The 25,042-nt window shown below is 52.6% G+C and overlaps 11 protein-coding genes across 12 annotated transcripts, besides 2 other annotated features; 4 read left to right on the plus strand and 7 right to left on the minus strand.

Annotated features, from left to right (window-relative positions):
- Positions 1-398: 398 nt before the first annotated feature.
- EKO05_0004330 (uncharacterized protein) lies at positions 399-2,074 on the minus strand (the record flags this gene model as incomplete). The annotated part of the gene is made up of 3 exons (XM_038939028.1): positions 399-736; positions 822-1,321; positions 1,377-2,074. The coding sequence occupies 3 exons, from the start codon at positions 2,072-2,074 to the stop codon at positions 399-401; spliced, it is 1,536 nt and encodes a 511-aa protein (XP_038800138.1).
- Positions 2,075-3,003: 929 nt separating this feature from the next.
- EKO05_0004331 (uncharacterized protein) lies at positions 3,004-3,661 on the minus strand (the record flags this gene model as incomplete). Its single annotated transcript, XM_038938888.1, has 5 exons — positions 3,004-3,092; positions 3,141-3,215; positions 3,273-3,293; positions 3,388-3,590; positions 3,639-3,661. 5 exons carry the CDS (start codon positions 3,659-3,661, stop codon positions 3,004-3,006), a joined length of 411 nt encoding a protein of 136 aa, XP_038800139.1.
- Positions 3,662-4,044: 383 nt separating this feature from the next.
- Positions 4,045-5,369, minus strand: EKO05_0004332 (uncharacterized protein; the record flags this gene model as incomplete). Its single annotated transcript, XM_038938727.2, has 2 exons — positions 4,045-4,977; positions 5,046-5,369. 2 exons carry the CDS (start codon positions 5,367-5,369, stop codon positions 4,045-4,047), a joined length of 1,257 nt encoding a protein of 418 aa, XP_038800140.2.
- A 324-nt stretch (positions 5,370-5,693) lies between these two features.
- Positions 5,694-7,447, plus strand: EKO05_0004333 (uncharacterized protein; the record flags this gene model as incomplete). The annotated part of the gene is made up of 3 exons (XM_038939068.1): positions 5,694-5,708; positions 5,758-6,603; positions 6,650-7,447. The coding sequence occupies 3 exons, from the start codon at positions 5,694-5,696 to the stop codon at positions 7,445-7,447; spliced, it is 1,659 nt and encodes a 552-aa protein (XP_038800141.1).
- Positions 7,246-7,279: a tandem repeat.
- Positions 7,448-8,422: 975 nt separating the features above from the next.
- Positions 8,423-10,456, minus strand: EKO05_0004334 (Protein-serine/threonine phosphatase; the record flags this gene model as incomplete). 2 transcript variants are annotated; one of them, XM_059636362.1, is made up of 3 exons in its annotated part: positions 8,423-8,760; positions 8,849-9,001; positions 9,050-10,456. In XM_059636362.1, 3 exons carry the CDS (start codon positions 10,454-10,456, stop codon positions 8,731-8,733), a joined length of 1,590 nt encoding a protein of 529 aa, XP_059492345.1. The 2 variants fall into 2 exon arrangements, with proteins under 2 accessions (XP_059492345.1, XP_059492344.1); XM_059636361.1 differs by having other exon boundaries at positions 8,423-10,456.
- A 1,303-nt stretch (positions 10,457-11,759) lies between these two features.
- Positions 11,760-13,467, minus strand: EKO05_0004335 (Aldehyde dehydrogenase (NAD(P)(+)); the record flags this gene model as incomplete). The annotated part of the gene is made up of 5 exons (XM_038939137.1): positions 11,760-11,888; positions 11,941-12,439; positions 12,487-12,867; positions 12,916-13,284; positions 13,340-13,467. The coding sequence occupies 5 exons, from the start codon at positions 13,465-13,467 to the stop codon at positions 11,760-11,762; spliced, it is 1,506 nt and encodes a 501-aa protein (XP_038800143.1).
- A 661-nt stretch (positions 13,468-14,128) lies between these two features.
- On the plus strand, positions 14,129-14,929 carry EKO05_0004336 (Protein N-terminal methyltransferase; the record flags this gene model as incomplete). The annotated part of the gene is made up of 1 exon (XM_038945559.1): positions 14,129-14,929. The coding sequence occupies one exon, from the start codon at positions 14,129-14,131 to the stop codon at positions 14,927-14,929; it is 801 nt and encodes a 266-aa protein (XP_038800144.1).
- Positions 14,930-15,051: 122 nt separating this feature from the next.
- EKO05_0004337 (mediator of RNA polymerase II transcription subunit 8) lies at positions 15,052-16,202 on the minus strand (the record flags this gene model as incomplete). The annotated part of the gene is made up of 2 exons (XM_038939116.1): positions 15,052-15,862; positions 16,054-16,202. The coding sequence occupies 2 exons, from the start codon at positions 16,200-16,202 to the stop codon at positions 15,052-15,054; spliced, it is 960 nt and encodes a 319-aa protein (XP_038800145.1).
- Positions 15,257-15,318: a tandem repeat.
- A 713-nt stretch (positions 16,203-16,915) lies between the features above and the next one.
- Positions 16,916-18,397, plus strand: EKO05_0004338 (uncharacterized protein; the record flags this gene model as incomplete). The annotated part of the gene is made up of 1 exon (XM_038945560.1): positions 16,916-18,397. One exon carries the CDS (start codon positions 16,916-16,918, stop codon positions 18,395-18,397), a length of 1,482 nt encoding a protein of 493 aa, XP_038800146.1.
- Positions 18,398-18,567: 170 nt separating this feature from the next.
- On the minus strand, positions 18,568-21,129 carry EKO05_0004339 (uncharacterized protein; the record flags this gene model as incomplete). The annotated part of the gene is made up of 1 exon (XM_038945561.1): positions 18,568-21,129. The coding sequence occupies one exon, from the start codon at positions 21,127-21,129 to the stop codon at positions 18,568-18,570; it is 2,562 nt and encodes an 853-aa protein (XP_038800147.1).
- A 682-nt stretch (positions 21,130-21,811) lies between these two features.
- EKO05_0004340 (uncharacterized protein) lies at positions 21,812-24,656 on the plus strand (the record flags this gene model as incomplete). The annotated part of the gene is made up of 4 exons (XM_038938767.1): positions 21,812-21,868; positions 22,003-23,353; positions 23,404-23,802; positions 23,851-24,656. 4 exons carry the CDS (start codon positions 21,812-21,814, stop codon positions 24,654-24,656), a joined length of 2,613 nt encoding a protein of 870 aa, XP_038800148.1.
- Between the last annotated feature and the right edge of the window lie 386 nt (positions 24,657-25,042).

A 25,042-nucleotide genomic window follows, 5' to 3' on the forward strand; every position in this document is an offset into this window, starting at 1 on the left:
GTAACAGTCAGATCTCAACGACAGTACAGTCAGCGCAAAGACAAGGGCTAGAGAACATGTAATCAAACGTCCACTACACGGCCACTCGCTTTCTTACGCACTTTCCGCCCTTCCCTGGATGTAAAAGAGACAAGCATCGATTCCCAATCTATGTGGCATATATAGGGGTATTGCCGTCCTTGTCCACATGCATTCCATCTATCAAACCCCGTAACGCAATGCCGCTGATAACGTACGACAACCATTCCACTACCAACGCCCAAGGCTCTTTATTCTATCCATGCAGGTACAAGGTAACAATACGCGATAACATAGTGCCGGCTATGTGACAAAAGAAATAGTGAGGTATGCTTCGGGGAAACCACAGAATGGACGTCAACAGGAGATGGTGGATGGGCCTAATTCTGAGCCATCTCATCATCCGAGAATCGAAACGTGGAGTCTGAGGAAGACTTTCCCTGCTTCTCTGATTGTTTGCGTACATGCCGTGGCGAGACGGGGGACACGCTTTCGACCCATGATCGGTTGGAGAAGCGCGAGGATGAGGATGAGGGGCGAGAGAAGTTGCGTATGCCTGGTGGTGCTGGAGCGAATTCTCTCAGCTCCGGTGGTTTGTCCATTGGGGTCTCTGGACGATTGCCGACTTCTTTCGTATTCAGAGCCGCAGGTGCGCTCGGTTCTGCTAAGACGTTGTTTTGTGGCCACGCTTCTCGAGAATCAACGGGGAAGTCTTGGCCTGCTCCCTGTTAGCTCTTGACTACCCTCTATGCAATCGACCGAAGGCAGAACGGGGAGCAAGGAAGGCGCACAGGACTACGCACTAGCCACACCCAACCCTTCACATAGCCTCTTCCTCCACAGCCCACACGCCTCTTCGAACCCCTCCATCACCTCCCCACACGCTCTCTTTGCCTCCCTCTCTCTAAGCCGCCGGTCCCAGTCCCCCTGTTCGATGAACTCCCGTCCCTCAGCTGTGCGTTCTGTCTCGCGTTTCCATTCGTGTAACTGTTCCTTTGAGGTCCGCAATCGACGCGCGGCGTTGGTGGTGGTCTGGCGGGACATGTGTAATGTGTCGCTAACGTTGGAGAGGTGTTGGAGTAGTTCGCGCGTCGAGAGGGTGAGGTGTGAGAGCGAGATTATGGGGTCCGTGGACGAGTGGGGGAGGGATTGTAGGGTTTGCTCGACAAGTGGGAGGAGCTCATCAATCGCGTCTGGAGACGGTATTATGGCGCGCGGACCGGTGAAGGATGCGGTCAAAGACGTGAGCACGCGCGATTGGTGCGTTAGGTGAGTCGCCAGTGAGTCGTGGGCTGTTTTGAGACTGCGCACAGTGTTAGCTGATAGGCTTTTGGTGAGAGGTTCAGACTGCAGCGTACCGTGTTGCGCCATTCTCAACGGCGATTTGACTCCCTAAATCTCGAAGGTGTTCTGTAACGCGCTTGACGACCTCGTCTGAAGCGCTTCCGTTCTCTTCCATGCCCCTCCGTGCCAGGCTTTCGACAGCCGCCATGCGCGCCTCAAGAGCTGGCGAGATACCCTCGTTCTCTAGATCCGACTCCTCTCCATAGTCTGAGCCGTCGTACAGCGACCGTTGCCTGTTGTGTTTCTTCGTCCTCATTGCTGCGCCTGGACTCAGCGTTGCTCTTGACTGTGTCGAGGGAGAGCTCTGCATCGCAACCCCACTATCCCTCACACCACTCAGATCCAGCGCGCTCCCAACCCCCGTCGACCCGTCATGGTCCACAGCTGTGCCAATGCTTTTAGCAGCTTCCTGCGGCTGCTCCAGCTCCTCTTCGAATTCGCTGCCCATCTCTTCGTCCTCGCTCCCCCACTCACCCAGCTCATCTGCAAGATTGCCCAGCCCCCCGCCATCGTCCCTGCCCCCTTCAAAGTGGTGCGCTGGACTGCTATGATCGAATTCGCGTGACGAGCGTGGTGTTGTGGGCGAGTAGCCAGATCTGGAAGAGGGGCGGTTGAACGATTGGCGCCTGGAATGTGACATGTCGAGGCTAGAGGGGTGTCGGCGGTGGGACGACGCCGGTCTCTGGGTAGGCGTGCGCGGCGGAGAGGACATGGTCGTAGTAATTACTGTGGAATTGGAGAACGGGGTGGAGACGTTGAGCGCATCGGAGCTTCGGCAAGGTGTAATTGTGATGGTGACCCTGGTTGATCGCAGTGTGCACTGTGTACCCGGTAATTGCTCTCTCCTTTTCTGTCGCGCTCCGGGTTGTGCAGTTTGGTAGCAGGCGTCAGAGAAATCAAGAGCACTGCGTGAAAGAGTCGTGGCGGGGTCAGGGCGTGTCCGCAGCAAAGCGCTCGCGAGTGTCAATGATGGGGCTAGTTTGGCTTGGCCGCGGACTTTGAATGGATGCGGTGAAGGGATTACTGCTGTCGGAGGTTTGCATGCAGCACGAGGTTCAACAGAGTGAGGAAAAGTTCATGTGTCTGCGTTCACAAGGAACTGTCGCAATTCTGGAGCCCCCCTGAACGACGTCGATGCATTGTTTGTTGTCACTACTTTGTAGCAGGGTTCAACCCAGAAATCGTGGGACCACCTCAACTAGAACAACCACGTCGCATCGTTACTTCACAGAAGACAGGCCCTGGAACTGACACAATATGTTCTTAGATGTATTGGATCAACGAAAGCGTACTTGCGCATGTCTTTGACTTCATATGCGTTCTACCACAGTCGAGTCTCATGTATCGAGGAACCAGTGTGCCCACTCGTAACCAGTGATCTCCTGTGCCAGTGCGCGAGTCATGCTCCAGAACGCCTGACAATGCAGACGGGTATCAATTGCGCGAACATACCCACAGATTGAAGGATCCATACCACCATGAATGATGTCCAGAACGCCATGGCATGGGACAGACCAGGCTTCCGCATGTTACCGCAAGAAAGCCATCCACCCGTGGATGATCCGTGTCCGTCAAAACTCCCGCAATGCCCTTGTAATGCTGTTGAATCGAAAGAAGTGTTTGCGTGTTGAACTCGCGCGGTTACTTGTTCTGATCGAGGTTGGCGAGCTGCTTCTTCAGCACATCGAAGAAGTTCTGCCCGTTGGGCATCTTGTGTGATGTGCCCGCGCCTGCAGCGTGTCAGACTCATGCAGAAACTTCGAACTGGCCAAACGCACCTCTAGCTCCCCATACGCCGCTGCTTCTCTTAGCCACAGAGTCGCCTTCAACCTTGTGATATACCGCTGGTTGGTCTAGGAGCGCGATGTCAGCAGCAGCTCAGGTCGCGTGAGCTTTCAGAAATGTCATACCGGCGACGGTCTCGCAGTACTCTGTAATGTGTTAGCGTTGCTCATCTGTAGTGACTGTAGCTCCAGCACACCGCTTGAAGCTGCGCGTATGAAGACGAAGCAGTGTAGTGCTTACTCTTCTTGAGATAGTCCTTGACCTCGGTCGCATTGAAGTCGCGCACAGGGACGTGCTCTTCTTTGTGGGCAGGAGACGGCACTGCCTGTCCCGGGCCTGCAAGCTTGTTGTTCTGGGCGCCTTTATTACCCCATGCATTGACTGTCGACGCAGTAGGTTGCTGTCGTCCGTCCTTTGAATTGTTTTGTCCTGGCCTCCGCCAGCTGCAGTATTGTTAGCTGCAGTCCATACACGCACACTGGATAGCATACCGATTCTCGCCCGCGCCGCTCATTGTCGCAATTCTGAGGATCGGTGGGGGAGGCGGGGGAACGATGCCGCCGTGGTGGATATAAATGATGGAAGTAGCTCTCACCGCGCTGCATGACGAGGCAACTTAGGGTACCAGCCGCAGCCAATGAGAATGCTCCATCGCCATATTTACATGATAGATGCGTGGAACAGCTCACCATGCTAGTCTTGTTCTAGCTAAACCTTGCAGGCGTTCACCAACATATGCAGTTCACTGGAGGGGAATTTTTACATTTACTCGCTCGGTGCCGTGTGCTGTTCATCACGTGTGAGACAAGGTACATGGGAGATACACAAACACGGGAGCTCCGCTTGGACTGAATGTCGGTACACCTGCTGGAAGGGCATATTGGGATATCGGTCGGTCTAGCTCGACTCGTCTTCACTCTGCTCCTTACTCTTCGGGCGCTCCATGCGTCTCCACAAAGCCAGAAATCCGCCGCCCACCACCATCTGGCCCGCCTTTGGGCGGCAGACCATGGCCCATTTCTCTTCCTCTTTGGCCAAGCTCGCTGCCAACTCACCGTCTCTTGCCTCTTGGCCCTTGACTGGATCGACAGACTCTGCATCTGCTACCTCTGGTGATTCCTTAGCGTCAGGCTTCTTCAGAGTCGATCTTGGTCTGACTGCCCGAACATCCCACTCCCGGATCGTTCCTGCTCCCAGCTCAACGACTTGATCGAGTAGATATGGTAGCTTCTCTTCGCGGATCTTCTCCACGCATTGTGCGATCTGCGTAATGCTTGGGTTGAACACAGCAAGAAACCCGTTCACATGCAACGCCGGTGCTACGTTGGCCAGGTGAGACTCTGCGTTGGGCAGATCCAAGAACACATGATCCAAAAAGGGCTCGTCCGTCTGTCTGATCACCTTCTGTGATGCGATCCATGCAGACACATCTCCTACGTGGAAATCGACGTTGCCTGCATAGAGACCGTGGCGGAAGCCCTGGACGATCTTTCTGGCATGCTTTGAGTGCTTGCTTGAAATATCCAACGTGTGAACAATGGCGCGTCTACATGATTTCCACGACTCTACTGTTGTGTCCTGGAGGTCTGATATGGACTCTCCGAGATAGACAGCGTCTTCTGGTTCGTCTACATTGATTGCGTAGTCTGGAATTTTGGCGAGCGGCGGGTTCGCGGCATGGATAGCCCGAGCAAGGTGCAACGTCAAGGCTCCATGGCCTGTGCCGGCTTCAAGGATCTCAAAACGCGGTTCGTTGTTAAGGGCACTCGAAGGCGTGTCGACGTGGATGTCTAGGAGGGAGACGATCAGGTTCGTATCAGAAGGGTATAACTAGGATCACTCAGCTGGCGCGTTCATACAATAGAGCTTGGTGGAGGTCTGGACGGCAATGGACGCACAGGTGTGACGAGACGTGGAGTGAGCCGCACGTACTCTGCTAATGTAGGCTCATGGACACGGTATTCGAAGCCTTTCGAAGACCGCACTATCTGACGCGGCTCCTTGCCAATAACGTTGGCATGATGAATGAGGCCGCGGTGAGTTTGCGTTGTTTTCGCAGCCTGCAGCTTTATGAGGTTTCCATCAGATGTGTCTTTCTTATCTCTGAGAAGAACGGTGTCTCCCTCTTTGAAGGCGTGGCGTAGGCCTACGCTAGTGCTAAAGTGTCTGGTGGGATTTTGTATCGCCGCAAGACGAAGTTGCCGTAAGCAGTGGTGTCGCATAGCTTGGCTCACAAGCTGTCGACGCTTGTGTGTTTTGAAGCTCGAGTCGTGGTCGAGTGAGAAGAGAAGGAACCATCGCGGGCCATGCAGGGTTCACGCTGCTGACTCGAAGTGGGGACCTCCGCGGTGAACCAACGTCGATCAAGGATTCGAGAAGCCAAGGAATGACACGCGCAAGGACACTTCCATCACTGGTGCCTCCTGTGCCCAAACTCTCGTTGTTGAATGACAGAGCATGTGCCATGGCGACGGCACCACAGCTACTTTGAACTCCTCTTCTTCTTTTACGACACATGTGGCTGAACGGCCGCTAACTTCTCCATCATGACCCGCCGAATAGTACGTTCAACACTCCTGGAATCCCTAACATAGCTGACTCGCTTCGTAGGTCCGAACGGGTATTCAGCTTATAACCTTCACGATCATCGCCTGTTTCCTGGTCTTCTTTGTCGATAGTCGATACCGCGTCCTCCCTCAATCCGTTCACAGCCACCTGCCCCTACACCACGAGGGCCTCGTCATCACCGACATCACCATACAGACATGCTCGAGCTTAAACCCGCTATCGAAATGCATGCTGGACCAAAAGAAGTGGCACCGCGTCGAGAAAGACCTTTATCTCGGCTCGGGCTGGGTATCCAAGGCATACGTGCACATCAAGCGCAAGAGAGAGGAGGAGCTCACGAGCGACGATAAAGTCATAATCGATGTACGCACCGGCAAGCTCGACCCAGCCATGGGTGAGAAGGCTCAGGCATCAGAGAAGTGGGAGTCCCGACCCGCTGGCATTTGGATTAAGAGGTCGCTGAAACGTCACGCGAGCGACTCAAAGCAGGCTGTGACTGCTGTTGACATACTGTTTGGATCTGATGCAGTAGAGCCACGGCCTGGGTGGGAGCTGGTCAAGAACGGCGCCTTGCACTTGGAGACAGCTTGTGACAGCAAGGACCCGCGCCTGAGCATACGTCGAGGGACACCACACAAGACTGAGAAACCTGTTCCCAAAATCAGGAAAGACGGTAAATTCAAGATCATGCAGATATCCGATTTGCATCTTAGCACCGGGCTGGGCGCTTGCAGAGACCCGGAGCCCAAGGGTGCTAACGGTGGTCACTGTGACGCGGATCCAAGGACACTGGACTTCGTCGAACGTGTGCTGGACGAAGAGAAGCCTGACCTGGTTGTGCTTTCTGGCGACCAAGTCAACGGCGACACCGCGCCGGACATTCAGAGCGTACGTTTCTAGTTGCTTTGTTTAAGCTCATGCTTACATCGTCTAGGCACTCTTCAAGATCATCGAGCCGCTTGCTGAGCGCAAGATCCCGTACGCAGCCATATTTGGCAACCACGACGATGAAGGGACACTCTCCCGCCATGCGCAAATGTCACTCTACGAATCGCTGCCTTACTCCCTATCCGAAGCCGGGCCAAACACCATTGAAGGCGTTGGCAATTACTTCGTTGAAGTGCAGGCACACAGCAGCAAGCACTCGGCGTTGACGCTCTACATGCTTGATACCCACGCGTACTCGCCTGATGAAGCCCACTACCGAGGCTACGACTGGATCAAGCCGAACCAAATCAGCTGGTTCAAGACCACAGCCGAAGGCCTGAAAGACGCCCACAGCCACTACACACACCAGCATCTGAACATGGCATTCATCCACATTCCGCTGCCCGAGTACGCTGACCGAAATAACGAGTGGGTGGGCAACTGGACCGAAGGCGTGACCGCACCCGCATTCAACACACACTTCAAAGACGCGCTCGTACAGCAAGGCATCAAGTTTGTCTCCTGCGGCCACGACCACGTCAACGACTACTGCATGCTCTCGAAAGAGCACACAACACAAGAACCCGAGCTGTGGATGTGCTACGCCGGCGGCAGCGGCTTCGGCGGCTACGGCGGCCACAACAACTACCACCGCCGCCTGCGCGTCTTTGAAATCGACACAAACACCGCCCGCATCTCCACCTGGAAGAGACTCGAGTACGGCGACACTGGGAAGAGGCTGGACGAGCAGATCATCGTCGACGCTGGACGCGTTTTACCGGTCCAGCGTGATAGACAGGAATGAGTGTGCCCGGGGAATGAGCAACAAGTAAAGGCGTTCTCGGCGTTGCATGGTTCGGTCACAGCCTTGAAATCAAGTATTAGCCTGGCTGGTTGGCGGGCGGGACGGGGCGGGGCGCAAATAGATTCTATATGGTTTCAATTCAAGTCTGCATCCACCGTTTCTGTTTCCAAAAGCTGAGATGCCGGCGTTGCATCTTCGAATACCTGCAGTTGCTGTTGTCTACATGCTGTTTCCCCCATCCGATATCCGCTGCTCATCAGCATTCTACCCTTCTCTTTAAATGGATGACAGTTCCTCAGCTACTTATGTGAAAGACTCGAGGTCGAGGAAGATGCATTGTGAGACAAGATATGGGGAGTCACAGCGCAGCAGAGGAACGGGACAGTAAGAATAAGTTCACAAAATGTGTGTTACAGCTACCAGAGGTGAAGACGCGCCAGTCGACCCACAGAGATACATGTAGGAAACTGGCCCTGCACTGGCCCGAATGAAGCCCGATCCAAGTACAAGTGACAACGCTCCTTCCATGTGCTATACAGTACATCCAAGCTTACTTGAAAATCCAGGTAGAATCAAAACGTCTCATTGGCTATACTTACGCCATGTAAAAAGGATATGTTGCCCAATGGCTTGGGCATGAGAGGAAGGACGTCTTAGAGGTTGGTGGTAAGAGAGTTGTGAACTCGAGTTCTGAGATATAGGGGTCCATCGTGGTGGACCCAAGCAGCATCAGAGCAGTCCTTGATCGCTATTGCGAAGAATTTCGTCTCTTGCCTTTGGTTGACACGTTGAATTCCTCCTTTTTTTTCTTCGGAGCTGGTATTCCTTGGTTGATGTATTCGAAAGTATGTCCTGGTGTGACATGGTTTGAATGACTGTCAAAATTGGTGGGTAATGATGCTTCCCATATAGTGCACTTTGCCTTGAGTCGCTGCTGCTCTTCCTCCCAGCTCGGCTTGTGCAGCTCCAACTCTGCTAAGAGCGATTTGACAGCGAGATTTTTGGCTGGTATGGGAGGGATATGAGGCGACGTGGGTATCGATGGTGTCGACGTATCGACTGTCTGTGCAGTGAGGGCCTTTTCGCTGTCGCCTGAGCTACCGAGCTGATTCGAACCAGGTCTCCGCCGTAGGCCCTGTCGTAGGCACCTCGTATCGGACCCGTCTGCATTCTTGTACTTGTCCGCTGATTCATCACAACCTGGATCTTGCATGAGCTTGTCTTTTGCGAGTATTGACAACGGTGAGCCACCGCTCTCGCTATCCTACACAGAAAGAAGCACGTTAGTAACTCTGGGGAGCGTATTGTGCAGGCTGCAACTAAGTCAGTACAAGGAAGATATATAATATATGGCGCTAGAGATTGCTTTAAATCCATAGGCCGAGGCCGCTTGATACGTACTGGTGAGTTGAGCATGCTTTGACGCTTGTTCCTGCTCTTCTTGATATGGCTCTTGAGAGCGCTCGAGTCAAGAGGCTTGAGCAATTCGAAACTGCAGAGCAGTTCACCTGAGACCGACATGACGGCACCCCAGTTGTCGAATTCGCCGCAGTACTGTAGCTTGTTAGTGATGCGACATGTTTCGGGCGAAGCATTACTTACGTTCGGCGCTGAGAACACGGTGACGAGGACTCTGTCGGTAAAGAACTCATAGCCATCTTCAACTACCATGTGCGCTCGACAAACTAGGTCGAAGTCATGTCGTTGCAAGAACTCCATGATGACCTTCTTGCCGAAGCAATAGCTGACACCTCGCTCATTGGACTCCCAGTCATTCTCCATATCTGCTGGGTCACTCCACAACAGGTCGTTCAACAAGCCATAATCAGGGACATCGGTGGGTCGTGCAATCTGTCGAATATCGTCCATGTGCGACAAACTCGGAGACAAGCCACCATGAACGCAGAAGATCTTCTGAGCCACGATGGCTGCAATTGGCAGACAGTTGAAGGTATCGACAAAGGCTTTCCACACCTTGATATTGCACCTTCGTTTGCATTCGTCGTAAAAGCCGTACACACGTGTGACGTTCGCGCATTCGTGATTACCGCGGAGGAGGAAGAAGTTCTCGGGGAACTTGAGCTTGTAGCACATCAGTAGTAGGATAGTTTCCAAGCTCTGCTTGCCACGGTCGACGTAATCGCCCAGGAACAGATAGTTAGAGTTGGGAGGGAACCCACACATCTCGAACATGCGAATCAAGTCTGTGTACTGGCCGTGGATGTCGCCGACAATCTTGACGGGTGGCGCAAGCTCCAACAGCGCTGGCTGGCTCAAGAACACCTCCCGTGCAGCAGAGCAAATCGCGAAGATCTCTGCATTCTTCAAACAGACCGTCTTGGTGACCTTGCCAGCGTAGGCTGCATCCAGCAAACGCTGGATCATGTCGTCAAGGTCTATCGCCTTGAGTGCGCTGATCTCCATAGGCGACCCAGCCCCATCGTTCGCTGTGGGAGGTTCCGGCAGTCTCGGAATCGGCTGGCCCTTCTTCTGTAAGATCGATTCTCCCGGTTGAGTTGAAGCTGAGGGCGGTGGAACACCCGAGGGCGGTACTTCGGAAACGCGGTCGACTTCGCCGGTTTGCTGTGCTTTGCCCACAGCTTCGTGGCCATGTCCAACAGTAGCACCCTGGACGGGCGAAGGTGGTGGCTGCGGCTCGTCTGGCAGCTCGTCCACCTGTGCGGCTGTTTCGACGAGACCAGCTCCTTCCGAAGCTACCGAGCCTCGTCGTGAGCTTCGACCTCCTTTGCTCTTCTCTGATTTGAGAGAAACTGCATCCGACTTGTCGTTCTTGCCGTTGGAAACTTCGCTCAGGTTCGACACTGAGTTGCGTGGGCTGTCGGTCTTACCGGTGCCGGGGATTTTGTTACGAATGGAGTTGCGCAACGAGCGTGTGGAGCCTTGGGTGTCTGATCGTTCGAAAGAGCGGTAATATTCACGTCCTAGAGGAACACCATCAGCGCCCTTCTCCCCCTTCTTTCCCTTTTCGCTGGACGGTTGGTTGCCCATGCTTGTGGCGTTGTGCTCAGTAAGATGTTGTTGGAGCGCAGAGTGATGATGAGGATGTGTGAGTCAGAGAACTGAATTGTTTACCGACGTTGCGCAGGAAGCAGCGGCGGAGTTAGTGTTTGCAAGACCGAAGCGGTAGGGATGGCTGTTTCCTTCCCCGGATTGAAATGCAATGACGCAGTTTGCAGCTGCAGCTCCTTGGGCGTTTGTCGTGGTGTATATAGAAGAGCCGCGCAACGTGTAGAACGTTAAGGCGGCCTGAATAGGCGGGAGAGGAACGACTTGAAGCGAGCCTCCGTCGGCGCTGTCGTTATCGGCTTTGCGGGACGCTGGGTGTGCCCGGTCAGGTTGGGAGAGTCGACGGGGGGCGAATCGTAGTGCTGTTTGCGATCCAGAGCGATGGCGTGGAGGTGAAGAGGGAAACGAGAAAGTCGCTCACACGGTGCGGGCGGTGCACTCGTGGCTGGGGCGGTGGTCGTTGGGTGGTGATAGCGATGATCTCAAGCTCTCCAGTTGACAGGGCGGGGACAGAGCTACGCTACTAGCCGCGTGTCTTAGTAAGGCGCAAGGACCGAGCAGTGACGCCGCACTGGTGGCCGAGGGCGAGTGGGCGTGGCGGACCGGTGGAATAGCCTTCGAGCAAGCGATGCTAGGTCAGAGGCTAGCGGCAGTCCAGATGTTTGGACGTGGGCAGAGAAGCGAATGGTATCAGTCACGAGGGCAGTGCAGATGTCAGCGTGAGTGCAGTGATAGCAAGCACAGTTCAGCGAGGGGTACCGGTGCGGCGGGCAGTGAGTTGCGCGGAACAACGAGTGACAAGGACAAGGACGTCTGGTCGTTTGTTTGCTTTGGGCTACGGGATGGCTTGTGCCAAGAGAACGGCTGCTTAGCCGGCCTGTGGAGCACACAAAGCCTCGTCTGAACACGTCGTTGTGTGTTACCTCGGGCTTGGAGTCTGGTCGCGTCTCCGTTGCAATCAAACGCAGCCTCACGCGTTCTGCATTCGGTCCACTGACTCGCAAAAATATCTCGACCAGCTGATGGAAATATTTCACGCAGACAATATGCCGCATTAGAGCTCCTGGATTGAATGAGGGATTTTCAAGACTCTATGGCTCGTCTCAACGGCACCAAAATCACGCATTTGCTAAGGAATTGGTTTGATGCCAAACTCTTCGCTTCCGTGGAGCATGCAAACCCATCGTTGTCATTCCACCGTTTGCCATTGTCCAAGCCGTGGCGCCAAGCACAGCCCCCGTCTTGGGCACGAGGTGATGACAAGTATCTTTTTGTACACCAATACTCAGAGCTTCGTACCCAGGTTGACGTGGATGGCCTTCTTGTTTGTGTAAGCCTCAAGTCCAGCTTCGCCCAGCTCTCTCCCAATGCCAGACTGCTTCACGCCTCCAAACGGAATGCGGATATCAGAGTCCTGAAGGTGGTCAGAATGAGTCCATGCGCCAGGGTATGTTGTAAAAACTTACATTGCTGGAATTGATCCATACCATGCCCGCTTCGATGGCCCTTGCAACGCGGTGTGCCTTGGTGATGTTTTCTGTGAACAGCGCAGCTCCAAGCCCATATGTTGTGTCGTTTGCGCGCTCAACGGCCTCTTCTTCCGTTTTGAATGAGCTGATTGTAACAAAGGGCCCAAAGACTTCTTCGCGGTAGATCTTGTGGTCATCCTTGACGTCTGAGAAAATTGTGGGCTCGATAAAGAAGCCCTTGCCGCCGACGTCTTTATAGGCCTTTCCTCCCGATACCAAGGTTGCGCCCTCAGATTTGCCGGCTTCGATGTAGGATAAGACGCGCTCATATTGCGCTTGTGTGACCTGTGGCCCCTGGAAGGTGTCGTCCTTGAAAGGGTCGCCAACAACAGATGTCTTCGCAACGTACTCCCTGAATGCAGAGACGAACTTGTCGTAGACGCCATCTTGCACCAATATCCTCGAAGTTGCTGTACAGACTTGTCCCTGGTTGTACCTAGAGAGAGTCAGTACGATTCTCGCACCATCAATAGTCTTTCTTACATGATACCGACATGGGACCACTTGACCGCCTGGTCGAGGTCTGCATCATCAAAGACCAGCAACGGCGACTTTCCGCCAGTCTCTAGAGTGATGTTCTTCATAGTTCCAGCTGCCATCTTCATGATCTCCTTGCCGGTCGCTGTCGAGCCAGTAAACGCAATCTTGGCCACGTCAGGGTGTTGGGCGAGGGCCGCACCAGCTTTCCTCCCTTCTCCGTTGATGAAATTGACCACACCTGGCGGGAAACCAGCTTCCTTGACAAGAGTCGCGAGGTACAGGATGGAAAGTGGAGTCTGCTCAGCTGCCTTCAAAACTACAGTGTTACCGGTGCATAGTGCAGGTCCGAGTTTCCAGGCGGCCATTGCGAGAGGGAAGTTCCATCTACGGTAAATCAGTTTCCGTTTCTTCGCATATACAGTCACAACTCACGGGATAATCTGCCCACAAACACCAAGCGGTTCACGGAGTGTGTAGGCCAACTTCGCGGGCGACGTGTCGATGACCTGCCCATGGATCTTGTTCGCATATCCTGCGTAGTACTTGATTGTTCCAATGACTTCACCAAGATCGTCGTTCAGTGAGACAGAGTAAGGCTTGCCATTATCCCATGTCTCGATGGTGGCCAAAGTCTCTCTGTGCTCCTCGATCAACTGTGCGAACTTGAAGAGAATGTCTGCTCGCGCGTTCGTGTCCATGTCTCTCCATTCTGGGCTCTTGAATGCTTTGCGTGCTGCTGCTACTGCGTCGTTGACATCCTCCTCACTTGCTGCGTAGACTGAAACTATCTCGCTCTCATCACTATCACCAACATCAGCGAGCGCTCACGGCGTGTTTTACACTTGAAGATATATACCTTGGGTTTATGGAAGTGATCGTCTCCCCAGACTTTGATTTGACAAACTCATTATTGATGAACAAGCCTCGTGGCTGCTTGTACTTGTGGCCGTTCGGCGCTGTTAGCTCGACGAAAAGGTCCGACATATTGCTACTGGCTGTGTAATATCTCGCAAGAGTAACTCTGCGTGATCGAATAGCTCTCAACGCTGAAGCTTGGGGAAAGGCTGATGTGAAGCGGCGATGTGAGACTCTGAAGAGAGAAGCGTGGATTGTGGACATTGCACCGATCAGCAGAGGAGATGGCTGGTTATCTACAAAGTGCCAATGGCGTGCAGCAGCGGGATGTTCAGGGACCTCGAATGGAATGGGACCCCACGAAATGACGATGGCGAAGCACATCCGCATGCAACTGCCTATTTGGATCTGCACTCCACCCCGCTACACGCCTAGGACGCGTTCCCCAACGCTCTGCGTGTGTGAACTGACTAGAGCAGCTGCCGGTTGTGTGTGTCTATCGCTCTTTCCAGATGCCTATCAATGCAGCAGCCTACCATCCGGAGCGCGCGGGCGGAAATCTGCTGCAGTCTATGGAAGCTCCATAGCTGCCCCGCCTCAAGCTCGACGCGTTCGCATGTGCATCATTGATCAACACGCTAACAAATTGCTGAACGCCAGCGCCATCACAAACAGCCCGAGGTACAGCAACAATACCAAAAACCATACAACTGTCTTCGCTTGACTGCTAGATAAGTCCGACATATACGCCCTCGATAGCCTCCTGTTTTCCGTCCACACTCCACCTGCCATGGCTCAGGGCATGGACGCCGACCCACCCCTCACATCCCTCGACCCTGAGCGCCCCGACGCCTCGATCAACGTCTCGGCCTCGCTCGCCTACTGGGAAGGCGTAACCTCAGACAACAATGGCATGTTAGGCGGCTTTCCGCAAACCTCGCGCATTGACCTACAAGGGTCATCCAACTTCCTCACAAAGCTACGGCGCGTACGAGCAGGGCAGGCGACGGCTACAAGACAGGCGTTGCCACTTCTCGATCGAGTAGCAGACTGCGGCGCAGGTATCGGACGCATCACGAAGGGCTTGCTGCTGGGTGTGGGGAGGAGGGTCGATATTGTGGAACCGGTCAAGAAGTTTACGGACGAGCTTGTCAAGGAGTTGGAGAACACAGAGGAGGATGCAGCAGGAGGCGACGCAGGCCGGGGACAGGTGGGCGAAGTATTCAATCTGGGCTTGCAAGACTGGATACCTGAAGCTGGTGCCTACAACCTGATTTGGAACCAATGGTGTGTTGGGCACCTGACGGACGCGCAACTCGTCACATACCTTGAACGGTGCAAGAATGGGCTTGTGAAGCCTGCGGATGGTGAGGAGAGGTCTGAGGCGTGGATTGTGGTGAAGGAGAATCTGTCTACGGATATCAGGCATAAGGATATATACGACGAGGAAGACTCGAGTGTCACGCGGAGCGACGACAAGTTTAGGAAGTTATTCAAGGATGCAGGGCTGAAGATAGTTGCCACCGAGCAGCAGAGGGGGATGCCAAAGGAGTTGTATCCTGTACGGATATATGCATTGAGGCCGCAATGAACGCAATGAGACCAGGACTGGAAAGGAGAAGATACAAAGGTCATATACCCACCGAATGATATCATTGAGAAGTAATCATGCGCCGTGAGACATACGTTATATTACAGCTCGAAGCAGCACTCCTACAACTGCCCTGTCGCCATGAACCTCTGGATCAGCCCCAACTCCAGCACAGGCGTCCCAGGAACCGGCCGGTGCACGGGCGGCTCCGCCTCCTGAACCATAACCACTGGTGGCGGAGGTGCTGCTGACTTCGCAGGCCCTTCTTGTGTCGTTGGTTGCGCCGCCGACGCGTCCGGAACTGGAGTATTCATTGCATCCTCGAATTCCTGGCCCTCGTCGTCGTCTTCCTCCTCGCCTTCTTCGCCAGACGCGTACTCTTCCTCGTCAAAACTCGTCTGTGGAGGGTTGAAAAACCACGTATGCGCCGTGTTCCAGCGTTGGACAAGTTGCTCTTCGGTGAGCGTGCCTTTTGTGCGCTTGCTGTATCTGTTGAGTAGGCGTGTTGGATCTCCGTCGACGTCGTCGTCACTTTCTTTGGGAGTTTCCTTGTCGTTGGTCTTCTTGGGCTCGATGCCCCATTCTGGCGGCACAGATGCGAACTCGAGAGCTTTGGATAGCCGGTCTTCGATCCATTTCTCTTCTGTAGGTTCCAGGCGTTTTCGCAGCAGAGTTTGCGCAAGGCCGGCAAGGTGCTCGTTTGTGTTTGGGAAAGGAGCGATGGGGAAGGGGTGCAAATTCCTGATTGTATCGGCCTGGGGCGGGATGGTGGTGTCCGTGTAGCGCATCTCATCGCCACCCTGTCTGTTCTTTAATACTTTGCCAGCATCGGTCTTCCTGGTCTCAAGGGCGTGCTTTCGGCCGCCATTGATGAAGATGTTGAGCGATGTGATGTGGGAGTTGACGGCCGCTGTTGTTCGCTGGATTTGTGGCCTATGGGGGTTAGTGTCAAGTACGGAGTTTTCAACGATACTTCCATACGCTCAAAATAATTGTAGAAAGCTTCAACACAGTGAGAGGTTCAACAAAGAACGCAACAAAGATGACGGATGATGCATGTGACCATTGAACAAGATCGAGATAAGGCGAAAATAGAATGAAAAACACGCATCTCATAGACTTACCAGTCTACTGCACCCCCTTGTGACATCTTGAAGTCCATGTCGCGCTTCAACCTGTCCATGGCTGCGATCATGGGTACAAGCCCACGTCGCAGTCCTTCCAATGCTCTGATGTCTTCAGCATTGGGCTGTCCAACAAAGTTTTGGTTCATCCTGCTCTTTCAATACCAGAACTTCCCCAACACGCAAATTTCCAGACCGCTTCGAGTAGCAAAAGCGTGAGCTGTGTCGTAGTGTGAATGTGCAAGTGCGCAAGTGTGGTTGGGTGATGTGAAAGACCATTGGCTGGAGCGCGGCGCCATCCCAACATGGAAAGGTGCACTTGGCATTGACGCGTGAAGAGGGAGCGTCTGCTTTCATCGCTTAGACACGAACCTTGACATTACTTCATAGCTTGCGTTTCTCAATGTGGTTCTCGGACATGGTTGTAACCTCTCAACATGACATATCATGGGCTATTCCACGTGCCGCCGGGTGTAGGGAATGCAACGACAGCGGTGACATAGATTTGACCATCGAAGCATCCTAGACAGCTTATAGATGCCAACTGTCTGAGAACATGGTCATTATGCAACATCAAAGTAGTCGAACTCTCTCACCCATCGCCGAAGAGTAATTGGGCGTTTATGCAGCAGTGATTGCATGTCGACCAAATACCTCCCTGTCGGCATTTCCTTTACTCAAAAATTCTGTCTCTCACTCGTTTCTTTCGTTCACTCTCGCTTGGCTCAAGGCAACCAATGGCTGCCTCCACACTCTATAAATCTCTCAGTACAAGTCACCGATCTGCAAGCACTACAACATCCTCATCAGCTCAGCAGATAGCAAGTTCCTTATTACTATATATTGAAGCATTGCTACCAGAATGGCACAACTCAAAAATCTTGACAGCCTGGAGCTCACTGAGCTGCGGACAATTTCCTACGAGCATCCTTCGATAAAGTGTATCCGTGAAGCGCTTCGTCAATACCAGCTACAGTCTCCAGCTCATTTCGAACTTGAGCTCGAAGTGCACCAACTATCGGGCAGCACAAACCATAACCGTGACGAGAATTCAACGGAAATGATTAAGGTTCTCTTTCAAGGCCACTGTATCAGTGGCTGCCTCAACATTCCAGCCAATTGCTGTGTCGTGTTGCGCAGATGCCGTTCAGAGGGCAAGCCATGGGTATGCACAGGTGTCGCTCGAAACCAGACTTTGGAGGCACTCGAGCACTTCTTGAGTTCGGTCTTCCCTATACTTGATGCACCATTACGAAAAGACACATTGTGGCGCTGGTGGGGAGCGAATGGCAAGAAGTTCAACTGGACTGATCTTCCCACCGAACTGAAAGAACACGTTGTCGAATTATGTATGCATCGACCGCATCAGCATGGTATTTACAGCGAGAGACTTGCACGCTACGGTAGGCGTTACAAGCCCGATCATAAGGTACAAAAGATCGGACCCTTGGAGATTGTAGATCAACTCGGAGACTGGTACCAATTACTTTACGTCTCGCACCAGATGAGGGCGATTACACTGCGACTCTGCATCACTGGTGGCAGCGGCTTGACTCGTTCAAAAGGGCTGTGTGTAGCATCGTTTTCATACAAATCTTTCTTCGATAGCATCAATCGCCTCGGAGACTATTATCAGATGATCGAGCCGCATAGCGTGCCGACAACATCAAGAGAAGAAGTTCTTTCGAAGTGTTATCGCCGTTTTCCACGCATTTACCCCAACCTCAAGGGGTATGCCACTTTCCGCCACGGTATCCAGAAAATCAGCCTTGGCATGGACTTCCTCTCGTTTATGCAATTCTTCGAGGTTCAGACTGGAGGCTTCCAGCGCTACCACAAGGTTCGAGGGTTGACATATCATATTTTCGAGCGCCTTCTAAGCCTGAACGAGGTCGTCATTGGTTTGCCGTTGCGACCACGCGGAGGTTGGAAGAATACCATAAGCCCTGGAGGTCCCCGGCTATTCCACGAGGAGGCGCCTTGCCCGAGAAGCCTGCACCGCCTTATTTACGAGCGCATCGCTGAGGTACTAGCACCGTATAACGTTTCGGTCAGGAACTTTATCGACGAGGAAGAGACGCAACGATTTGAATTCGCCAGGCTGGAGGCAATCAAAGCTCAGAAGTTCACCGAAGTCGAGCTCGAGGACCTCTATGCCGATGATGGAGGCGGGATCGGATTGCCCCACGATGTGGAACGAGGATCGGGGGTGCCAAAAACTAAGCGGGAGAAGCGTGAAGCTGAGTACACTGAGGATATTCATGATGGATTTTTCCCGCCCTTCTGCTACTGCGAAGAGCCTTGTGCGTCGTCACACACGTTCTGGGTGCCAGGGGATCGTTGATGGGGTTCAGAGCGCGAGAGAGTCGAGCTCCGTAGGTATGAGCGTAGATCTAGACACACTTCCTTCTCTCATCTATGTCGAAAATGTACTATATGACTGGAAGGAAGACTTGGCACGAATTTTCGCACCCCTATGTTGACTCGCAATCTTTGATACCATATTTAATATATTCAGACAGTGTCCGAAACCCACAAATCGAGATCACACTTGACGCATTCAGCAGGAACAATCTGCCCGATGACACGACTGGCTTGGACTGCCGTCCACCTTGCATCGGGCCTTTTACGGATCATGTGTACCAGTGCCTGGTAGTAAATGTCCTTCGTTCGCTGCGTCAGCTGCGGCGTGTTTTGAAACCAAACGCTGAGACGAGTAAGCGAATCGTGGTACTGGACGATATCCGCGCTGCTCTTGTCTGCTCTAATCCCACTGAAGTAATCAGCCATAGAGACCTCACTACTCCAGACAGCCATTTCCAGCAGTACGCAGCCGAGGGAGAAAACATCCGAGGATCGATTTCTACTGTCGTTCTTGATAACTTCTGGGGCGCAGTATGCCCGAGTGTGTCCGTACGCGACACCATCTGTGGTGCTGTTGCCTCCATCGTCGAACATGTGGCCAGATCCAAAGTCTGTGAAGTAGACTTTCTCACCCTTCACAAGAACATTTCGTGGCTTGATGTCTTTGTGACGTATGCCTTTCGAATGAATGTAGGCAAGTGTGTTGATGAGACATGCCAACCATTTCCAGATCATACGCCGCTGTCTAGTGGTGTCGCAGATTTTGTTAGCGAGATAGGACTCTAGGTCGCATTCTGCCAGAGGGTGCATAATAATGCTGAATCGTATTGTCTCTTCATACGTTAGCAATACGCGAACGATATGAGGATGATCCAGAGCATGTATGATTTTAATCTCTCTTTGGATGTCCTCGAGCAGATTGTCTCTGCGCTGAAGCTGACGTGGCAGACGGATTGATTTGCGAGCATACGAAGTTTTACCGATCTTGACAGTGTCCACGTCGGCAGAGTTCCCACTGCCTAGAATCTCTCCATTTGTTTCGGTGAACAAAACGGGACCGCTGAAGACCACGTCCCGGGTGAGATGTGTGAGCCTGTACGTCGTCATGCGCCTCAGAATTGCCTTGATCTGGTGACTTCGCTCTTTCGGGAAGTCCTTGAATCCTTGATAGACTAGTTTGCTCCGCTGGCGCATAAACTCTTTACCCAAGTCCGAACTCTTTGCAGCACAAATTGCTTCATCTGACGCAAGTGTCGCACGGTAGGCTTCGACGCCAACCGCATCACTGCAGTTTTCGTTGATTGATTTATGCAAAGTATAGAGTGCAGTGGAAGCTGCATCCAGTCTGCCTTGCTCGAAGGCACACCACGCAATATTTCGTTTAGTGTCGAACTTGATACGCGATGATGTCCCCTTCTCTTGCAATAGTCTTTCCAGTGTTCTCAAGATACCATCGTACTCGACGGCTATCGTCAATTTCAGCAGCTCAATTGGTGTGATAAGGTAGTTGTGCTCATATGCGACAGACCATTTCCTCTTAGGACTTAGCTGGCAATGACCAAGTTGACGGACGTTTTGCATCACAACGCCAGCACCCTGACAGGCCTCGAGCTCCTGGTATACGCAGATTGATCGAGGATGAGATGCCCCTAGTGTATAATAGAAACCCTGGCAGGAGGCTGTTAAAAGTTTCAGAGCAGCTTCTTGCAAACCCCTGGCTTTCAGAGCTCTTCCGAAATGGTACAGTATATCCAGAGTGTTGCGATGCCAGGCTCCGAATCTCAATGAGCTAATTATAAAGGCATCCACAAACAAAGCTTGTGATTTGCTTTGAAACCCTTCGCCAGCAGTAGCTATCGCATTCTGCAGAAGATACTCAGAATCCAGTGGGGTTTTTGGCATTGAGACCACTTCAATCATCTCCAAATGCCTGGATGCAGCTTCATGACAGCCTCGGAAGTTCAGCGTTCGAACCAAGCTGAACAGCGCTGAAAGCTTGCGGTCTTTCGTACAGAGAACATCTACCGTTGCCCAGGGAAGCACTTTTGCAACCGTCTCAACCCGATCAAGATCTCGCCCGATAGCTGTTGCGAACCGCAGATAATACAGCAAAGCATCAATCTCGTGCCAAGCAGAGAGATTATCGAAAGAGGCGGCAGTCAAGGGTAGGGAGGGGCAGAGAGACAAAAACGTTTTTTGGGCCATGTCGTAGTCGCCGAGCTGCCCATAGATATTCCCGAGCGTGCGGACCGCCCTGAATCGCAATGATTCATCAGGCGAGGTGGCGCAGTCGAGAGAATTTTGGAGCTGCTCGCGTGCAGTACAGAGTTCGTCCCAAGCATTCTCTGCAGAATCAAGATAGTTTTGTACCTCGGCAAGTCTTGTATATAACAAGGCTGCTTGTTCGGTGGCATCAGTGAGTCCTTTAAATCCAACTTCCGGGCGGCACGATCTCCAGGCTGTAGAGTTACCGAGAGCAGGTACAGCCAGGATGACAGTACTCGAGTCAGAGCTCGAAGTTGTTGTTGTGGGAGTGGAGTTTCGAGTCTGATTTGTGGTAGCGATGTCTGGAGTTGATCTGTTTCGACTTGAACTGGGGGTGGCGGCGGCAGACGTTCCCCTTTGCGTCTCTCGCTCGGTGTGCCGCCTGATAGCCTCTTTTCTGCGCTGAGATTCCGCCAGAAGTGAGAAAAACCCAGGTCTATTACTCATGGTGAGAGATCAAGCGCTTGCCATTCGATACAGATAACTCATCCGTTTGAAGACATTTTAGTAGGAGGGGTAGCCGCTGTCAAGGCTGACAGGCCACCACCTGCACGAGGCATGCGCTAACTTCTGCAGCAAATCGCTGCAGGAGTGCATACATGAGCACTATTGGCACGTCTGTGAGTCTGAATACCACAGATTCAAGTACTGCGACCTCAATTGAGTCATGCGCTCTCCTTTGAATCTTCAAGATTCCGGTGATGCCTGCCGAAGACGCTGGAGAGTTATTATTACTATCGCGACATAGCCAATGAGACTTAGAAGAAAGAGCATAATAGAAGTGCAATGCATTCAACTTGTGCGCGTAAACCATTGTTTGTATCAACCTCAGTTCCTGTTGATACAGAAAGCGCGAACGTCTAGCGTTCAAATTCCGTGGACAGTGCACGGCCAACCTACGTCATCCAGGTGGCCCACAAGCAGGCACCAACCAAGAACTCCTCTACACGGAGCTTCCGATACATCCCTACACACATCACATTGTTCAATTAAAGCCTGTCTGACGTTCAATCTCCCCTTCACATCTTCTACACCTACGTACCGTAAGTCCTCTTGGTTTCTACGGGCATGACGTAGCTTCAAAAGTACTTCATTAGCAAGCTTCACGCGTTCAGGCGTCTACATCGGAATGGATTTCCAGACCGTCATAGCTAGCAGCAATGGCACTGATGATGGTGGAAAGTCGGTACGTGCCTTTCTGTATAACAGCATTTGCGACAGATATTGTCTCTGTGTCGAGTTAATAGGGCGTGCACCGTTGCATTCCCAAGTCCAGGCCAACTCGGAGCGGACTGACCCTTACTGACGTACTCACTGTAGCCAAGCGGCCCGTCGTCTTTCTCAGCAGTAGCTGCCGCTTTTGTGCCAACATTCGTGACAGCCAGTCTGTTCGTGTCGGCTTTCGTAATAATCAGGCCGAAATTCCCAAAGATCTACTTCCCCAGGACATACCTTGGCACGATACCAAAAAAGGACCACACGCCATGCCAAAGTCATTCGTACTGGGACTGGGTGCATACTATGAGGGTGGTGCCCGACAAGTTCACCCTCTATCATCAGTCCATCGACTCGTACCTTTTCTTGCGATTTCTCCGGACCATGATCTTCATCTGTGTAGTAGGCTGTGTTTTGACATGGCCAATCCTGATGCCGATCAATGCTGCTGGTGGAGGAACTGGCAGTGAGCTGGACCGGGTTTCTATCGGTAACGTCGCAGAAGAAAGGTATCTCTATGCTCACGCTATCATCGCCTGGGTATTCTTTGGCTTCGTGATGTTTACTGTGGCAAGAGAGCGACTCTGGCTCATTGGACTGCGGCAAGCGTGGAATTTGTCCAAACCAATTGCGAACAGGCTATCGTCACGCACTGTGCTATTTCTGTCAGCGCCTACCGCCGCCCTAGACGAAAGCAACATGCGACGTTTCTTCGGTGACGATGCTGTCAAAGTCTGGCCTGTGGCGAAGGCTGAGAAGCTGCAGAGCCTCATCTCTTCTAGAGATGCAAAGATTGACGAGCTCGAGATTGCAGAAATATCGCTGATACAGAAAGCCAATGAAGAAGGACGAAGGGGCCAAAAGAGAAACCACGGACAGAGAATTACCTACGGTAGCCTCCCCGATAGTGTCAAGCAGTCACTAAGGCCCACGCAAAGACTTAAAACGACGAAGCCAGTGGGCAAGCAAGTGGACGGCATTGATTGGGCTCGAGATCAGCTGTTAGAAAAGGAGGAGGAGATTCAGAAGGCCCGAGAATCGAACGAGAGTGCCACAAGCCAGCACGGTGCAGCTGCAGTATTCGTTCAATTCCGCACACAGTCTGCTGCCCAAGCAGCATACCAGCAAGTTGTTTCGTCGGATGTGTTGTCTCTCACACCTCGTTTTATTGGAGTCCTGCCTAGCGAGGTTTTCTGGAACAACCTCACTATAGAGCCTGCGCGGCGTATATCGCAGGGTATCCTCGCTCATGCACTCGTCATTGCCCTGATAATTTTCTGGTCGATCCCAGTCGCATTCGTCGGCGCAGTGTCGAACGTAACATATCTAGCAGAGAACTTCAAATTTCTCAGTTTCCTCAATCACTTGCCGGATAGCGTCATTAACCTTTTGACCGGATTGGTACCGCCTCTGCTTCTCAGCGCGCTGAGTAAGTACGTACCGAAGATCTTTAGATGTACGTAACAAGCCAATCAACGTCTTTGACAACCTTACTAACTAGCCCAGACATCTTTACGACATTTGGCGAACCCACCAAGACATCTACCGAGTTGAAGGTCCTGAAGTGGTACTATGTCTTCCAAGTCTTGCAGGTCTTTCTGATAACTTCGTTGTCTTCCGGTGCTGCGACAGTCGTCTCACAGATTGTGAAGAACCCTAACAAGATACCTGAACAGCTTGCAGAGCGCTTGCCTCGAGCCTCTAACTCCTACCTTACTTACTTCGTTGTGCAAGGCCTCACCAGCGCTTCTGACAATCTGCTGAACTACTCTGACGTTCTATCTTTTGTCTTCTTTGACAAGTTCTTCGACAAAACGCCACGTCAGAAGTACAACAGCTACATCGCCTTGAAAGGAATGCAATGGGGTAAACTGTTCCCCAAGTATGTTAACTTCGTTATCATTGGTAAGTCTTAGTCTGTTATTGACGTAAACTCTCGCTTACCGTACCTAGCGATTGTGTACTCTTGCATTGCACCCTTAGTTCTTGGTTTCGCGGCCGCAGGTCTTGTCCTGTTCTACCTCAGTTACCGCTACATGTTGCTCTTCACCGCGCAACCAAAAGTCGACACCAAGGGACACTGCTACACTCTTGCACTGCAGCAGATGCTTACCGGCGTCTACATCGCCGAGCTCTGCCTGATCGGGCTTTTCAGCCTTCGAGGTGCATTCGGGCCCACGATCTTGCTCGGCATTCTGTTCATCGCCACCGTCATCTTTAATATACTTACAAACCGTTACTTTGCACCGCTCGAGCAATACCTGCCAGCCGACCTAGCTCTCGACGGCAGCAGCGACGAGGATGACGAAGAAGCCCCACTCCTGTCTTCCGCAGAGCAGGGTCAATCTGACGCTATCCAGCGCGAGGAGACGCGCATCCAACGCATTAGCAGTACTATGCGTGTCTCGCCTAAAGTCACTGGCCCGCTGGCTCGTTTCTTCGAGCCGCACATATTCGCGAGTCATTTGGCAATGAAGCGATGGATTCAGGATGGCGATTTTGACAAAGACTATATACCAGAATACAGCGACGAAGACATACGCAAAGCATACCTCAATCCCGCATACACGAGCCAGACGCCAGTCGTCTGGTTGGCCAAGGACGACATGGGCGTCAGCCAGAGGGAGATTCAAGAGAACGAGAAGAAAGAAATTAAGTGCAGCGACGAGGGGGCCTGGATTGACAAGGAGGGAAACCTGAAATGGAGCGTGGACGACTTTGAGAAGGTGCCTATCTTCAAGAAGACCAAGCAATGGTAGACAGCAGTTAGCACAGAACGAACATACACTTGAAAAATTGGGACACGTACCTGCGGTATTTACCTATCACTGCTCATTTGCTGCGTGCTTTACTTCAGCTGTAAACCTGACGTCATGAACCGAAGCTCTGCCAACACTGCAGCAAAGCCTCACCTTTCTCCAAGCAGGACACACTGTGCGCTGAGGTACGCAGTCGCTGATCTATGCATGGCTGGCTGTTCGTGATGTGATGTGATGTGATATGGGGGTTCTCTTTCCTGGGGGCGTGTTGGGATGGGAAAGGAAAGGAAAGGAAAGGAGGGGCTAGGATGGCATGACGAGACGATGACCACCGACCAACGCCCACCCAGGAGTTCAACAACCCGCTCACGACGCCGCAAGCGCGA

The sequence above is a fragment of the Ascochyta rabiei genome, chromosome 6 (genome assembly GCF_004011695.2).
Source record: "Ascochyta rabiei chromosome 6, complete sequence".
NCBI lineage: Eukaryota > Fungi > Ascomycota > Dothideomycetes > Pleosporales > Didymellaceae > Ascochyta > Ascochyta rabiei.